The 14,806-nt window shown below is 66.7% G+C and overlaps 5 protein-coding genes across 5 annotated transcripts in view; 4 read left to right on the forward strand and 1 right to left on the reverse strand.

Annotated features, from left to right (window-relative positions):
• PFL1_06247 (uncharacterized protein) overlaps positions 1 to 295 on the forward strand; it is a gene marked incomplete at both ends in the record, with an annotated part of 1,800 nt that extends 1,505 nt beyond the window's left edge. The window contains one exon of the mRNA XM_007883785.1: positions 32 to 295. Within this exon, the coding sequence (XP_007881976.1) occupies positions 32 to 295 (264 nt within the window). The remainder of the gene's footprint in view (positions 1 to 31) is intronic.
• A 1,815-nt stretch (positions 296 to 2,110) lies between these two features.
• On the forward strand, positions 2,111 to 2,966 carry PFL1_06248 (uncharacterized protein; the record flags this gene model as incomplete). Its single annotated transcript, XM_007883786.1, has 2 exons — positions 2,111 to 2,357; positions 2,635 to 2,966. 2 exons carry the CDS (start codon positions 2,111 to 2,113, stop codon positions 2,964 to 2,966), a joined length of 579 nt encoding a protein of 192 aa, XP_007881977.1.
• Positions 2,967 to 3,924: 958 nt separating this feature from the next.
• PFL1_06249 (uncharacterized protein) lies at positions 3,925 to 6,483 on the forward strand (the record flags this gene model as incomplete). Its single annotated transcript, XM_007883787.1, has 7 exons — positions 3,925 to 4,295; positions 4,448 to 4,550; positions 4,672 to 4,883; positions 4,976 to 5,306; positions 5,423 to 5,614; positions 5,744 to 5,821; positions 5,953 to 6,483. The coding sequence occupies 7 exons, from the start codon at positions 3,925 to 3,927 to the stop codon at positions 6,481 to 6,483; spliced, it is 1,818 nt and encodes a 605-aa protein (XP_007881978.1).
• A 437-nt stretch (positions 6,484 to 6,920) lies between these two features.
• Positions 6,921 to 7,583, forward strand: PFL1_06250 (uncharacterized protein; the record flags this gene model as incomplete). Its single annotated transcript, XM_007883788.1, has 2 exons — positions 6,921 to 6,957; positions 7,135 to 7,583. 2 exons carry the CDS (start codon positions 6,921 to 6,923, stop codon positions 7,581 to 7,583), a joined length of 486 nt encoding a protein of 161 aa, XP_007881979.1.
• Positions 7,584 to 9,235: 1,652 nt separating this feature from the next.
• On the reverse strand, positions 9,236 to 13,921 carry PFL1_06251 (uncharacterized protein; the record flags this gene model as incomplete). The annotated part of the gene is made up of 1 exon (XM_007883789.1): positions 9,236 to 13,921. The coding sequence occupies one exon, from the start codon at positions 13,919 to 13,921 to the stop codon at positions 9,236 to 9,238; it is 4,686 nt and encodes a 1,561-aa protein (XP_007881980.1).
• Positions 13,922 to 14,806: the final 885 nt, after the last annotated feature.

Here is a 14,806-nt window from a genome sequence, read left to right on the forward strand (position 1 = left end):
GGCCACGCCGCTACGGAACGGCTTTGTCCAGGGCGCCCGCGCGCTCCAGGGCTACGACCTCGTCGGCGCCGGCCTCGTCGAGGCGCTCGTGCAGCAGAGCGGCCAGGGCAAGCGCCACCTCCTCGTCGCGGGAGAGGCCGACGGCAAGCTGCCAGAGACGCTCGCGGCGTTTGCGGAAAAGCTCAGCGCGGCAGGCGCCCAGGTCGAGTTTGCCAAGGTCGCCGGCGGCGGACACCTGCCCATGTGCGACGTGCCCGAGGCGTTCCTGGACAAGGTCGTCCCCTTTCTTCGATAGATGGTGACCGAGACGGGCGCGCAGGATCGGGTTCTGTACGACAAACGACCCGGCCACAGTAGAAGGCTCAATCAATATCACATGCAGGCTGGTCGGATGCGATGGCCGAGCATCTGCACGGTCGTCAGAGGTCTGGAGTGTGGAACGATGTGCGCGAAGTGGCTGGCCAGCCAGCTGTGGCCAGGAAGCCCGCGACGTAAGGTGAGCAGGCTGAGTCCTGGCCTCATGCCGGCGCAGGTCCGCAGCCGGCGCGGAGGGCGGATCGAGATCTAAGCCATCTGCCCGATCGACGCACGATGCTTCCGATGCCGTCCAAAGATAGCTGACGTGAGCCTGACGTGTCCGCAGCGGGAGGTCGAGGGTTTTTCCAAGTTTTGCAAGATAAATCACGTGTCCTCGGCCGGTCGTCGCCAGTCGAGCCAAGTCAGGCTGGCCCACCGATTTTTGGAATTTTCAGAGGGCGGCGGGCAGGGCAAGCTGGCGGCAGCGAGGGCGAGCCAGCGCCTCGACGGGCAGCCCAGGCAGACTGAAGGAGCCGAAGAAGCAAGGCGGAGAGGGAGGGCCAGGGAGCCTCGCTGGGCCCAGCCCAGCCAGGGCCGACGGACGGGCGGGAGCGAGGGCAGCGAGGGATGGGAGGAGGCCCACCGCTCGACGCTCCAACTACGCCTCCTCCTCGTCATCACCGCCCCCCCTTCTCCTCCGCCCGTCCCCCCCTCTCCGCAGCAAGATACCGCAAGAATGGTACGTACGACGTCTTTTCAACAACGGACATCGACGACGAAACGACAGCGCCGCGAGCGGAGTCGCAGGCCCGAACACTTGGAGATGACGGCTGTCTATTCGTGGTGCTGGCCTTGGTGGTGGCACCATTGGGCTTTACTGCTGGAAGACCAGGCGGAAGTTGGGCTAGAGGAGGACATGGAGTCATGCTGCACCCGCCGACCTCGACGACACGAACGGCGACATCGACCAACACCGACATGCCTATGGACTTGCCGCCCGACTTGGACCATACGACACCTCTCATCCCCCGGCCGATCTTCCAAGTAGCCTCGCCTCCGAGGCGCGACCATCACCACCCTCTTCCCGCCGTATCCGCGTTGAACGGCGCTCTGCTGGCGCCACCGTAGCCGGCATCGTGGCCCCCTCGACTCTGGCCGCTCGTACGGCCCTGCGACACCCTCGACACGCTGGTGATGCGGCGACGCTCGGCTGCCTTGGCCTACGATCGCAGATCGCCAGCATTACGACTTCGCACCCGATCTCGCCTCGGCAACATGACCGATCCGCCTCGCCGCACCTCGAAACACGCCGGCTCTGATCGATCCGCGACGACCGACCACTTCAGCGCGGTGTTGGCTCGACGTGCAGCATGACTCTGGAGGAACGAGAGGATGACCGGAATGGGCCGATGGAATCAGGAGCAGGCTTGGACAGGGAAGGGGAACATAGCGCTTGCCCCTTGCCGGATCGACCTGGTTGAGCTACGAGGTAGCCCATAGGCCGACTCGGATCGGTGCGAGAATCGGCCATTGGGCTGCCACGGGCTCGACGGAGTTGCTTGGGACATTGAGGCAGGCGGACGGAGGGATGGCCGGAAGGGAGAAAGGACAAACAGACAGCCGGTCTTCTCCTGCTCGGGTTGCGCTGCGCAGCAGTGCCGTCGTGCGATCGATTCGTTGTCGGGCGGAGTCCTCTGCAAGAGCGAATTTTCGGCCTCTGCCCACCTCAGCCACCCAACCTCCGGTCGCTAACTCCTTTGCCTTCCATCCATCACCTCCTGAACTGCCCCCCTCGCGCCGCTCTTCGCCCGCCATGCAGGTCCGCTACGCCTTCGACGACTCCAAGCTCCTGGAGAAGAGCTCGCGCTCGCGCGGCCAGTACCTCCGCGTCCACTTCAAGAACACGCGCGAGACTGCCGCCGCCGTCTCGGGCATGAACCTGCAGGCCGCCTACGTTTACCTCGACAAGGTCGTCGAGCACCAGGACGTCATCCCCTTCCGCCGCTTCAACGGAGGTGTCGGCCGCACCCCCCAGGCCAACAAGTTTGGCACCACCCAGGGTGAGTGTCGCGTGGGGCAGACGCGCCGTGGATACGCTGTCGGTGGGCCGACCGAGTTGGATTGGCAGATGCGAGGGAGGCGGAAGAGAGAGGCCGGCGAGGGCGTGGAAGGGGGAACGGCCGCCATGAGACGTTTCATGGCCTGGACGAGGGCCGGTCTGGGCAGGCACAGATAGGCGGCAGCGTTGCGATCCAGGAGGGCCTGCGGGTCGACCGAGCAGCGGTGTGCTGACCCTCTCTACCTTTTCCCCCCCGTTTTCCCTCTTGCGACGTGCAGGACGATGGCCCGTCAAGTCGATCAAGTTCCTGCGATCGCTGCTCAAGAACGCCGAGGCCAACGCTGAGGCCAAGGGGCTCGACACGCAGGAGGTGATTATCAAGACGATTGGCGTGCAGCAGGCGCCCAAGACGCGCCGCAGGACGTACCGCGCCCACGGCCGCATCAACGCCTACAACGGCCACCCGGTGCACGTCGAGGTGCACCTGGTCGAGCCGGCGGCCCAGGTGGCCAAGGCCTCGAGCGACAACAACGTCGTGCGCCTCAACAAGCGCGTGCTGGCTGCCAGGAGGATCGCCAACGCCCGCACCGCCAAGGCCACCAAGGCATAAGCAGCAGGAGCGGTCGCCGCCCACCGTTGGTGGCACACTGTCAGCCTTGACCCCTCTCGTTGTACCCTCCCCTGTATCTCGCCACCCACCTTTGATCATCATCCATCGTCATGATCACCCGCACGCCACGCCGGTAACACGGCACACCGCACTCGGCAGCGGCAGCAGCAGCCACCACTTGCTGCCCGCCCGCCCTCTCCCTTCGTCGCAGCACCTCGTTGCTCACGCGCACGCGCACGTCCATCCATGCCCATCGGTGCAGAGGGTTGGACAGGGCACGCGCGCCCGCACACACACACACACACACACACTACGCCCTAGGCAACCCCCCCACGCACACAACCAAAACAGCCCACCTGAAAAGGGTGGAAGAATGCCAAACCTCTTCTCTCTCTCTCTCTCGCTCTCGCGATGCCTCGCTCGTTTGGGTTGCTGGTGCCGGTGTGCCATGAGGTTTGGTTTGCCGTGTCGGTCTGATTCCAGCCTCGCCTTTGGCTACGAGAGGACCGAGTGCTGGCGGCAGAAGAGGAGGTGGGGGAGGTGGCAGGCTCGATCGGACACCGCCGCCCGAATGGCCCGGTTCTGAGGCTGTCGTGGAACCAGGCTTCGCCTTCAGTCGCTCGTTTGCGTCGTCCCTGTCTGTGTGCTTGTGCGAGTAGTGCTGTGCCGGGACTGGCAAGATGATTCGATGGCGGGCGTGCGAGAGAGGGACAGAGAGAGGCGACGGCGCCGCCGCGCTGCCTCCACATGTCTACCAGGGGGCGCCTTTTTTGCTTTCCTCTCCTTGGCCTGATTCGCTCCTCACTCGAGCCAACACCACCTCCCTTTGCAGCCCTCCGACCGACAGCCATGACCACCTCATCCACCTCCTCCTCCCAACCCTGACCTGCTCTGATCCCGCATCACCCCTGCGCCAGTTCCAGCAAGTGTCAGTGCCAAGGGACAAGGGGCGGGCACAATGAGCGGCTCAGCGCCACCACCGTTCAAGGTGCCAGGACACGAGTGGGATCCCGTCCGCAAACGCTTCTTCAAGTCCCAACCCGCCGCACAGCCGCAGCACATCCCTGGACCTCGAGGGGCCGGCAGCTCAGCTTCGGGCACGGGTCTAAGCTCGAAGCGCAATCGGCGGGGACGGGGACGGGGACGCGACGATGCCCCACCTTCGCCCTCGCCCAACCAGGCCCAAGAGTGGCGCGACCACGCGAGCAGGACAAGAGAGGCGCTGCGGCATCGTCTCGGCATCGCCGCCCGCCCTGGCATGGCGGGGTCCATGGCCTCATTGAGGTCGGCCGGAAGGCTCACACTGCACGAATCCACTCGCCGCCTGGCGTGAGTCGTTCGGCCACGCGCCATTCGACGATGCCACTGCCGCCCAGGACGAGGCTGATCCCTCCGACTGCTTCGTCTCGGCCGCTTGTGCTCCACACCTTCATTCCCCTCCTTCTCCTGCCCCCATTCTCCCCCTCCCTTCGCCGTTCCAGCAACCCAGCTCGCCACATCGCTTCCCGTCTGTCGCTCTCGCACCGCGTTAGCCTACCTTTCCTCGGCGCGCCAACGGCCGACAGCGCCATCAATCACCTTGCCGTAAGTGCCGCTCGTGTACCCCAAGCGGCTGAAACGTCGACGCGGAGGCGGACGCGGATCTCGACCTGACGACGACGGCACAAACGCCGATCCCCGCCCGGCACCACGATCGCGATCGCAGCTCGGAGAGGACGCCGGCTGCCTCTACGCCAGCTCCCGCACGTCGACGTACCGCGTCGACCTCATACCCCTCGACCACCCCGGCGCAGACTCCAGGCCCTACTTTTCCCTCGTCTGGCACGAAGGCGGTGCGAGCGTCGTCGTCGATGCCCGCTGCCCGCGGCCCGGTTTCAGGAAGCAGACGCTCCACTCTCGTCAGGCCGGCTGTCAGATGTGAGTCAACCCTCCTTATCCCAGAATCAACGAGGGCGAAGCATCGTGGCTGAATCAGACCTCATCGCCGCCGCCGCCGCCGCACGATACAGCCAGATCGGCATGGACCGCGGCTCGCCGCACGTCTACCTCCGGTCAGGGAGCAGTCCGTTCTGTAGCGAGCCTATCCGTCTTCATGCCAAGGCAAAGGGTGACCTGCTGTGCAGCGCGGTCCGCGACGACCCGCGACGACGCACCCGGCGCTTTTCGGTGCGAGCAGAGGACATGCGCACGCCCCACGTCCTGCCCTGCGCCGAGCTCGGGCTTGCCTACGGCATCGGCCCCGTCGTCATGGTCGGATCGATCCGTGAGGAAAAGACTTTTACCCTCTCCGACGCCCGCCGTCTGGGGAGCGACGCGATGTGCGTCTGCTTCGCCACCGATGTGAGTCGCCGCCCTTCGCAAGTCGGGCCCGGGTGTCTGTCGTTGATGGCGTTGACGCCCGCTGATCCGTTCGAATGCTATGCCGTACTGTCGCGGCCTCGCTCGACGCGGGCCAGACCCGGGTCTACGCCGGCCTGCGTTCCGGCCGCGTCGTCGGCTTCGACGTCGGACGAACGGATCAGCGCGATGCGCCACCAAGGGGATCCCATGATGCTGGCTTCGAAGAGCTGGCGCAGGGCGCGGGCTCTGTTACGCACGTGGTGGGCGTGGGCGAGTCGGAGCTGCTCGTCGCATGGACGACGGGTGAGGTGAGTCCGTGGCTATACCCTGGTCCATCTCATGCCATGCCATGCCATGCCATGCCATGCCAGCAGCAAGCACTGCAGCCTCGAGATCTGTCTCTGATGGCCCCGCGCCTCTTTGTCGCTTGCAAGCAGATGCGTCTGGTCGACCTCGTCACCAAGCAGACCAAGGTCAGCTTCGTCGGCCACGTCAATAGCTACACGTTCAACCTGGTGCGTCGCCCTGGACCGAATCGAGGGGAAGCCGAGGGAAATCAGGTACCTTGTGAAGCGTGCCCGCTCCGAGGCTGACGGCCGAGCCCGTCTTTCTCCCCCACCGCTGCTCTGGTTTGGCGGCCGAACAGGCACTCGCAGTCGACGCGCATCACCGCCTCGTCGCGTGCGCGGGGCAAGACGACCAGGTCCGCATCTGGAGTCTCGACGATCCCGAGCCTCTTTCTTCTTCCTCCTCCTCCTCCTCTGGCAGCGGCGGCGATGCCAACCCGAACCTGGGACAGGATGGCAGCAGGATCGACGGGCATTCCGCCCGTGCGTCGTCCGATGCCGCGGCGGAGGCTCAGCCGGAACAGGGTCGACGGCTCCACGGCTTCAGATGGAACAACGGAGCGGCGGAACGCGTCGGCGCGCTGCAGTGGACGCCACGCTTCGACGACCTCGTCGTGGCCAGACAGCAGGCTTTCACCACGTCGTCGTCGGCGGCGGGGCCGAATCGTCGACGAGTCATCGGTGGTGGTGGTGGTGGCGGTGGCGGCCACAGTCGGGCTCAGGAGGGCCTAGATGACGACGACGACGACGACGACTTTCTCGCTACGCTATCCCACGGTCCTCCCGCCCTCATCGTCGCAGCTGGCGACCAACTGTACTTTTACGAATGAGACGCCGTCGTTGTTGTGCTGCACGCGGCCTCCCCGGGGCCTGCCAGGCTGTGTGGCCGCACTGATGGTGGACGGACGGCTCAGCATCGAAGCGGATCGGATCGGATCGGATCGGTGGTGGCTACCGATGTCACTACTGCTAAGCTTCCCGATGCGAGGAAGACGCGCGATCTCCCGTCCGAGAAAGAAAAATGGAAGGTCTGGCAATTGCCGCAGCACCCTCCGTCGCCCAGCGGGCAGGGCGTGCTCGCCTGCCCGCCCGACCGTCCGACTTGTGAATTTTCGGCGAGGGCCGCTGCCACCCCTCGCTCGCTCGCCCGCCCAGCCAGCCAGCCAGCGCAGCCAGCGTCTGGCCAAGGGGACGCCATCTTCGACTTCTCCCCCGTCACCACCACATCCCTCACCTCACCCCTCCCTCGCCCCTCCGATCCTCAAGAATGTCGTCCGGAAACACTGGTGCTAACAAGGCTGCTGGTGAGTGTCTCTCGCAGCAGCAGCAGTCGTCGCAGTTGCTTCCGCCGTTCCCCTGGCGTTCTCGCTGAGGATGAATGGGATGGAACGACGACAACGAAGGCGAGGCCGACCGACGACTGACCCTGCCGCGATCCTCTCTCTCCGCTCCTCGTTGCCCTGCGCTTCCATCCCATGCAGCCGCCGGCAAGGCCAAGGCCAAGCCGCAGGCCGTCAAGGCCGCCGCCGCCAAGAAGGCCGCGCTCAAGGGCACGTCGGGCAACAAGCTGCGCAAGGTGCGCACCTCGGTCTCGTTCCACCGCCCCTCGACGCTGCGCCTGCCCAAGGCGCCCGTGTACCCGCGCAAGAGCGTGCCGCACGCGCCGCGCATGGACGCCTTCCAGACGATCCTCTTCCCGCTCAACACCGAGAGCGCCATGAAGAAGATTGAGGAGATCAACACCCTCGTCTTTATCGTCGACCGCCGCGCCAACAAGAGGCAGATCGGCCAGGCCCTCAAGAAGCTCTACGACGTCGAGGCCGCCAAGATCAACACCCTCATCCGCCCCGACGGAAAGAAGAAGGCTTACGTCCGCCTCACCCCCGACCAGGACGCCCTCGACGTCTCGAACCGCATCGGCTTCCTCTAAGCGCATCGCCGGTTCGTGAGCCGCCGAGGCGTGCCGTGCCGTGCCGTGCACTGCGCGTATCTTCAAGGCGGCCCTCTCGTCGTCGACTCTCTGTACCACCACCACCAGCCATTCACCATACCACCTGTGGGATCCAGCATCTCGGTCGTCGCCCATCCATTTCCCCGCCCGGCTCGCGGTTGCGGTCACGGCGTCCTCTTTTGGTTTGGGGAGCGACCCTCGACCACCCCTCGCATCCACCCACCCGGCGAACCGGCAATGGTCGCACTCGGCACCTTCATCCCTCCATGTCCATGCCCAGCCTCTACTGTACGCATCCCCAAAAGCCATGCCCCGCATCTCCTCCCTCGTCCGACCCGACCACTTCGCCTCGCCAGGCTGACGTCGACGGACGAGGCGATCCGAGATGCGAGGAACGGGGCGGGGCGCGATCGGGGTCCCGGCGCTTCTTCCCTTCGATGTCGGCCTGGCCTCCCGGTCGACGAGGGGAAGCAGTGTCGGCGTCGCTGTCACCCCCCGTCCTATTGGTCCTACCTCCCATCCCTTCCCACCCCTCAAAAGAACCCATGACCACAGAGCATTGAAAGTCTCGACTTGGCGGGGTCTCTCTCCATTCCCTCTCCCTCTCCCTCCCTCTCTCGCTCTCTCGCATCCCTCTCTACCGCTCTCTGTTCGTCTTGGGGACGCGGGTATCCGCACTCGCGCTCTCCCCTCGTCTCTTCTCGCGACGGTTACGTACGGCCCCTTCCGTCGTACCTCCCGCTTCCATACCTACCCACGTCACATCGTCGTCGGATCGTCTTCGGCCGACCCCGGATCGACGGGGACCTGGAAGGTGGGAGGTGGGAGGGGTGGGGCCCGCTCTCGACCTGTTCTTCACCTCGTCCTCCTCTTTCGAGGAGGCAAGGGCGGGAAGAGATGCGGGTACGAGAAAAGCCGCCATTCCCTCTCCTCCCCTCCCTCAACCGGGTGGTAGGGGAGGGGTAAGGGGTGAGTCGGTTCGAGAGGAGGGAGGAGAGAAGGCAGTCTGGCCTGCCTGCTTGCAGAGATCAGGGAGCGCGATCGACACGGTTGAGAGCGCGCGAGGGCCGGAGAGAGGCGTGTGTGCTGCCCCGTCGAGTCGAGTCGAGTGTCTGTGTGTACCCGTGCCCCCGTCTGCGTCGTTGCCCCGTCTGCCGAACCCGTAAGTCCCCTCTCGTTCGTAGCCTACCCCACCCGCCCCCGTCAGTCAAACCTTGCAATCTCCATACACCATGCCATAGTGCCCCACTGCCCGCCCGACTCGTGCGCCGCTCGATGCCCCTAGCCCCCCCCTCAGGCCGCCGCACGCGGGACCTCTCCAAGATCCGGCGCGCCTTGTGGACCGCAGCGACGCTGTGTTGATGGGCTTTAGAATTACAAGGAGGATCAACGGAACTGAGAGGTCCACGGACCGTACCGAGCGAGACGATGCGCGCGAAGGCGGTCGCCTACAGGCTGGAAGGCCGGCAGCCGAGATGACAGCCGTTACTGTGCGAAGAGGGGGAATAGAGCAAAGGGCAGAGCGCGGTCGCGGTCGCGGTCGTGGTCGCGGCGGTCCCAGAGGGCCTGCGCGACAAGAAACGGAGATCGAGACGAGACGTGACGAGACGAGACGAGACGAGGACCCCGGTTCAGGGATCCGAAATGGGGCCCTGCCCCGACGCAGTGTTGACGGCGGCGTTGGGGTTTGACGCGGTCCAGGCTAGGGCGTAGTCGGTGAAGTCGTAGAGCGGCGCGCCGAGGAAGCTGTCGACGCCCACGTCGGCGCTCGGCGTGCCGTAGCCCGGCAAGGTACCCGCGTACGGCAGCGGCGACTGCGAAAGGATGCCGCCGGACTGCGGCGTCGAAAGCATCTTGGCCTGCACATCGCCGACGTTGCCCATGTCCATGTTGGACGGCGTGCCGACCTGGTACAGAGGAAAGGGGACCGCGGTCGACGTCGACATGGTGGGGGCGGCGGAGGCCGGGGCCAATGTCATCGTGGCGACGGAGGCGGGGGCCATGGTCGTCGCCGCCGAAACGCTGGGCTGGTCGGTGGTCGACGACAGAGGGGCGGCCGACAGGAGCGCAGATGCCTCGGCCGCCGTGGTCAAGGGCAGATCATTTAGGGCAAACGGCGTCAGACCGGTCGAGGCGGGTACAGAGGTAGTACCGACGGCCGACGACAGCGCTTGCTGAATTGCTGGCTGCTGCTGCTGCTGGGGCAGCGGCGGCGGCGGCGGCGGCATCTCGGCCCCGGCGGTGGTCGCTGCCGGCAACGCGGTGCTGGCGGCGCTGCCCTGCGTCAGAACCCAATTCCAGAACGAGTCCATGTTGTTGGCCGGCACGAGCGGGGCGCTGTTCGACGGCGACGAGTCCAGCGCCCCGTTCGACGATGACGAGGCGGCCAACGAGTCGGCAGCGTTCTCCTGCTTGACGCCCGACGTCTGGGCCGGGCTGCCAAACATCGACGAGACGCCGTCGATCGACGCCGAGCGGCTCTGGTCGTGGCCGCTCGTGTCGGACGCAAACGAAAAGCTCCGCTGGTCGCCGGGCATCCCGCTGCCGTCGCTCGAGCTGCCGGGTGAGTTCTCGCACTGCTCGAGGAAGGCAGCGAGGTCAAACGCCTGGCCGTCGGGCGGCGTGTTGGGGTTGTTGAGCGAAAAGTCGACGCCGTTGGGCGCCGACACGTGCCGGACATTGTCCACGCTCCAGGGAGCGGCGCCCGAGGCCCCGCCGCTCTGCGAGCCCGAGTTGCTGCTGAAGTCATAGACGAGATGCGGTTGCTGCGCGTTGTAGGGAAGGACAGGGAACTGGAAGTTGAAGTTCTCGAAGCCGGATGCGCCGCCGCCGCCACCGCCGCCAGAGCTCGCAAGCGCCGGCAGAGGGCTGGGGCCTGGGTTCGGCAGCGTCATGGCGCTGAGCGGCAGCGACGAGGCGTCGGCGCCAAATGCGCCCATGTGCATCGGGTTCGGAGCAAAGGCCGCCGTTGTCGAGAGGTGCGTGAAGCCACCGCCGTTGCCTTGAACGGCTGCCTGCGTGGCCGCCCGCTTGTGGCTGTCGTCCTGGTCGGCGGCAGCGGCGGCTGCGACGAGATCAGCGGGCCGAGGAGTGTCTTGGCCGCTGCCCATGGTCGCCGCCGCCACCCTCTGCGCCAGGCTCAGGAGGTTCTTCCTCCTTCCGTGGCCGCCAGCCTCGTCGGCCTGGGCGCTGCGGGGCTCGTTCTGCCACTTGCGCTTGTGGCTCAGCTGGTGCGGCGGCATGCCGGCCATCGGGTCTGCCGCTCCGTTGCGGCCCGTGCTGGCCAGGACCGCATTGCCGGCCTGCCAGCGCTCCTCTTCCTCGGCCAGAAGCGCCTCGATGACGCGGATGCACTTGACGTTGGCGCAGAGGCCGCCGTCGATCTGCTTGAGCGCGCTGATGGCCTCGAGGATCTCGGACCTGACGGCGAGGCGGTGGTCGGCCTGCGGGCGCGAGTGGAGCAGGTGGAGCGCCAGCACGATGGCCGCCGAGAAGCTCTGCATCAGGTTCATCCACAGCCGGTCGATGACGGTGCACTTGGAGCGAATCTTCTTCTGCATGTCGAGGATCGAGCGCGCCAGCAGCACGCAGTTGGTCCTCGACTCCTGCCGGCTCGACAGCGTCGGGCGGTGGATCCGGAGCAGCTTGCTGAAGACGCCCTGCTGCAGTAGCCACCGCTGCACCTCGGCGCAGGTGACGCGACCCTCGGCCACCGCGTCGGAGCCGACCCGGAAAAAGTGCGGGGCATTTTCGAGCACGGAGCGGTAGCGCTGGTCGAGGGCGCGCGCCTCGGCGCACGTGATGCGGCGGTCGCCGCCCGTCGACGCGGCCAGCATCTCGCGCCGGTTGCGCACGTCAAAGTCCTCCTTGATGGCCAGGCTAAACTCGAGGTTGGAGAGCACGTAGGACATCTCGGTGAACTCCTCGCGCGGCCGGGGCGCGGGGAGCGGCGAGATGAGCAGGTCGTCGTCGTTGTAGTTGCCGGGCATCGGCGTGTTGAAGCGGTCGCGATCGATGATGTAGTCCTTGCGCGAGCCCGAGGCGGCCATGCACCAGTCCTTGGAGATGAGCGCCCACCACACGCGCTTGGCAATCTCGCGGCGGATAACCTTGCTCGGCGGGTCCTCTCGCGTGCCCTGCTTGTCGAGGTCGCCCAGCCGGTGCAGGCCCATCTCCTGGGCGTTGGAGATGGCGACGCGGATGAGGGAGCCCTGCGCCACGATCTGGTCCGTGTCGCGCGAGTCGCCGACCCAGCTGCCACCGAGCAGCAGCATGTTGAGCAGGATGCTCTGCAGCACGCTAATGCTCGTCGAGTGGAGGTAGCCCGCCAGCGTCAGGCACGTCTTGGACGCCGAGTGCCACAGCGCCACCGTCTGGCCGCCGTCAAAGAGGTGATTGACAGGCACCCAGCCCTCCTTGGGCTGGCACGGGTAGAAGCGCAGCGCCAGCGCCAGCACCGAGAGCAGCATCGCCAGCCAGCCGGCGTCGACATGGTTGACGACGCGCGCGCGCTTCTCGACCGACTCGAGCGCGTAGAAGGCCTCGATCTCGCGGCGCAGGCAGGGGATGTGGATGATGTGGCCGCACAGGTAGCGCACCCGCGACTCGTACACCTCGACCAGCTGGTTGACGACCTCCTTGCTCGGCAGCGCCTCGATGATGACGCGCAGCACGTACTCGCGCTCGGTGCGCTCCGAGATGACAAAGGCGCGGCCCTCATCCTTGGCCTGCTGGCGGTCCGCCTGCAGCCGCGCATCGCCGGCGGCAAACGCCCACCCGAGCCCCCAGCCCAGCAGCGTCTCGGGCCCGTTCTTGGGGCGGAGGACGCCGACGTTGCTGCAGGCCGCCGCGCACGCCTTTTTGAGGAACTCGCTCTTGGGTCCCGGAGGGCCGCAGGTGTCGATCGGCCCCTCGCCCCCGTCGGCAGCATGCGCGCCGTCCTTGCCTGGGGCGCAGTTGGGACCGCAGGCGCATTGCGGACCGCCGACGCCGCGAGCCGTCGCGCCTGGGACACCACTGCGTCGGTCGCCGACGGCGATCGACAGGAGCGACGGGTCCATGCCGCCGTCGGGTGGCACGACGCTTGGCTGAGCGGGGGCGGAAGCGGCAGCGGCGGCCGTCGCGATCAGGTCCTGCAGCTCTACGCCCGCCTGGGACGGGCCCGCCGCGTTGCCGCCGTTGGGGCAGCCACCGTCGTCGGCCATGATGTCGTGCTGCTTGTCCCTGAGCAGGCAGCGCTCGAACCCGACGCGCACCTCTTCGCACTCCTGCTCGTGGCGGTCCGCTTCGGCGGCCGACGCGGGGCAGCTGGTGCCGTTGCCCTGCTGCTGCCCGTTGTTCATGGCCAGCGTCTCGAGCACCGTGACGGCCTCCTCAGTGTCGCTGTCGAGCTCCTTGCGCGACATTTTGTGAATATCGCGGATCGAGTCGTGGTACCTCGGCCCGAAGGCGACGCCCTGCGACTCCTTGGACGAGTCGCGGTGGGCGTCGCTGCTGCGGAGCGACATCCAGTCGGGCTCCTCTTCGCTGTCGCTCTCGGTGCGCTGCTGGCTGGAGGGAGAATGCGAGTGGGCGCCGAGGCTGGTGGACCTGGTCGAGTCGGATCTCGGTGCGCCGGCAAAGTTGTCGATGGGGCTGCTGCCGGTCGACCCTCTGGGCAGCCACGAGGCGGAAGAGGCGTGGTGCGACGACGAATCCGGCGACGACGCCGAGGCAGGGTCGAGGGCGGCGAGGGCGAGGTTGGACATGGAGGCGGGCGACGTCTTGCCCATGACCGACTCGAGGAGGGCTAGCCGCGCCTTGATGGCGTCGACCTCTGCGGGCGGAGGGCTGATGGACGAGTACACGCTGCCGTTGGTGGAAAGGGCGGCGCTGAACTGGTTGTATGCGAGCGTCCCCGGAGACGGGGGCCCGTTGCCGTTGGCGTTGTCGTCGAAGGCGTACGAGGACGAGGCGGATGCAGCTTGGCCGGAAGCGGTCGAGGACGCCGCCTGCTGCTGGTGGTTCTGCTGTCGCTGGTCGTGGTTCTTCGTGCGTGATGGCTTTGGGTGTTCGAGCTTTGGCTTCTGCTCAATGTGGCAGTGTTCCTGGTCGCCGCGCTTGACGCACTGTGAGCAGGGGACGATGCGGTCGCACTTGATCTTGCGCTCTCGGCAGGCGGAGCACGAGAGGGCCTGGCGGTTGCGCTTGCGCGGCGGTCCACGGGACGGCGTGGTGTCCGCGGAGGCGGGAGTGTTGGGTGCGGGGCCGGCGGCTGCAGCAGCAGCAGCGGGGCCGGGGCCGGGGCCGTGCTGGATGGAGGACTCGACGCTGGTCATGGTGTGCTTAGGGTATCGGTGGCGGCTGCGGATGGGAAGGCGATGGCGACGGCGATGGCGATGCAGCGGAAATACAGCGAGAAGAAGCCGGGGCCGGCGGGGCGGATCGCGGGGATCGGCGGTGCGCCCCCGGAGATTAGGTTAGGAACGAATGCTGCTGCGGGGCGGGGCGACGGGGAAGTGAGCGCTGGGCCAGATGGGCCGCTGAAGCACTCTCGACGGAGAGTGCCGTGGTACGGGCGGTTGTACGGTGGCGATCGCTCAGTTCCGAGGCATACAGCTTGGGTTGTGGTAGTGGTGATGGCGGTGGTGGTGGCAAGGAGGAGGCAGGGTGAGGGTGGGCAGCCTCGGATCCAGGTCAGCAGCCCAGCCAGCCCAGCCCAGGCGCAGCCAGCCAAAAATTGCGACTGAGGCCCAGCGCAGGCGCAGCGGCCTGGAAAAACCCAAAGCGGCCTGGGCTGGCCTGGCCTGGCCTGCCTGCCTGCCTTCCTGCCAACAGAAGCAGCGTGCGTGTGGAGAGGGCCAGGACGGGACAGCGGCAGCCGCACCAGCTGCGCCACGCCTTCTCTCCCTCGCCCTCTCGGTCTTCTCTTTTGTCTTGATCTTCTGGCTTGCTTGTTTGCTGCCTGCTTTGCGCACCGGGTGCCGTCGTAGCAGGCAGCCAGGCAGGCGGGGCGGGCGTATGGCCCCTGGAGTAGGGCTGGGCTGAGTCGGCGCCTTTGGGTTGGCAACCTGCCCTGCCATGTCCAGCTGGCCAATAGGCGCATCGCCTCTCTCTCTCTCTCTCGCTCGAACTCTCGTCGTCCGTCCGTACGTCGTCTCGTCGTCCGTCCGTCGTCCGTACCGTACCGTCCGTTCCGTCCGTCCGTCCGTCCGTCTCCTACG

This window comes from Pseudozyma flocculosa (assembly GCF_000417875.1).
Source record: "Pseudozyma flocculosa PF-1 unplaced genomic scaffold scaffold00024, whole genome shotgun sequence".
Classification (NCBI taxonomy): Eukaryota; Fungi; Basidiomycota; class Ustilaginomycetes; order Ustilaginales; family Ustilaginaceae; genus Pseudozyma; species Pseudozyma flocculosa.